At 46.6% G+C, this 637-nt stretch overlaps 1 protein-coding gene across 1 annotated transcript in view; it reads left to right on the forward strand.

The window, feature by feature from the left end:
* Positions 1 to 178, forward strand: part of LOC118404112 (neurensin-1-like) — a 5178-nt gene extending 5000 nt beyond the window's left edge. The window contains exon 4 of the mRNA XM_035803101.1: positions 23 to 178. Within this exon, the coding sequence (XP_035658994.1) occupies positions 23 to 178 (156 nt within the window). The remainder of the gene's footprint in view (positions 1 to 22) is intronic.
* The last annotated feature ends 459 nt before the right edge of the window (positions 179 to 637 follow it).

Genomic DNA, 637 nt, shown 5'->3' on the forward strand with positions numbered 1-637 from the left:
GAAGGTCAACCTAACCGTGTAGGAGCGTATCGCCACAGGTGATAGCATTGTGGGACCAACCCAGACAGCTGCAGCGGAGGGAATTCCCCTTACCGAGCAGGTACAGAACGTCCAGCCCGAGAGGCGAGCCCTGGGCCTGGCCGAGGCCGCAGAACCAACGACAAGCACCTCGGAGTGATCCTTAATGTGGAGAAGGTCAACCTAACCCTGACAGTTACTAGGGAAGAGTAACTTGCTTTTTCTTCACAAGTTGACGTGACACCTGGGATGGTCACGGAAACCAAGGCCTTTTTCCAAAGCAAGTAAGGATAGAAGTGCTCTTTAAGTAAAGAACATTCGCTGATATGGACATTCTATCCCTCGTAACGCTTTCTATCCCTCGTAATAATTTTCAAATGACTGTACATAACGTTACGTACTTAACTACAGACGTGGAATAATGAAATTCCTTCCAGGCAATATTCCATGCAGTACTAGTACACGTTCAAATGTAACAACAAGGCTGAAGAGTTTCAGGATGCTTTGTGATTCAGTGCCAGTATCTTGTACGCACTAGATCTGTGGCAAATCCTCACTGCCATTATTCATTTTCTTGTACTTCTGTCATACTCGGGCTGTAACGTGCACTGAGTTTCTA

The sequence above is a fragment of the Branchiostoma floridae genome, chromosome 2 (assembly GCF_000003815.2).
Source record: "Branchiostoma floridae strain S238N-H82 chromosome 2, Bfl_VNyyK, whole genome shotgun sequence".
NCBI classification, from domain to species: domain Eukaryota; kingdom Metazoa; phylum Chordata; class Leptocardii; order Amphioxiformes; family Branchiostomatidae; genus Branchiostoma; species Branchiostoma floridae.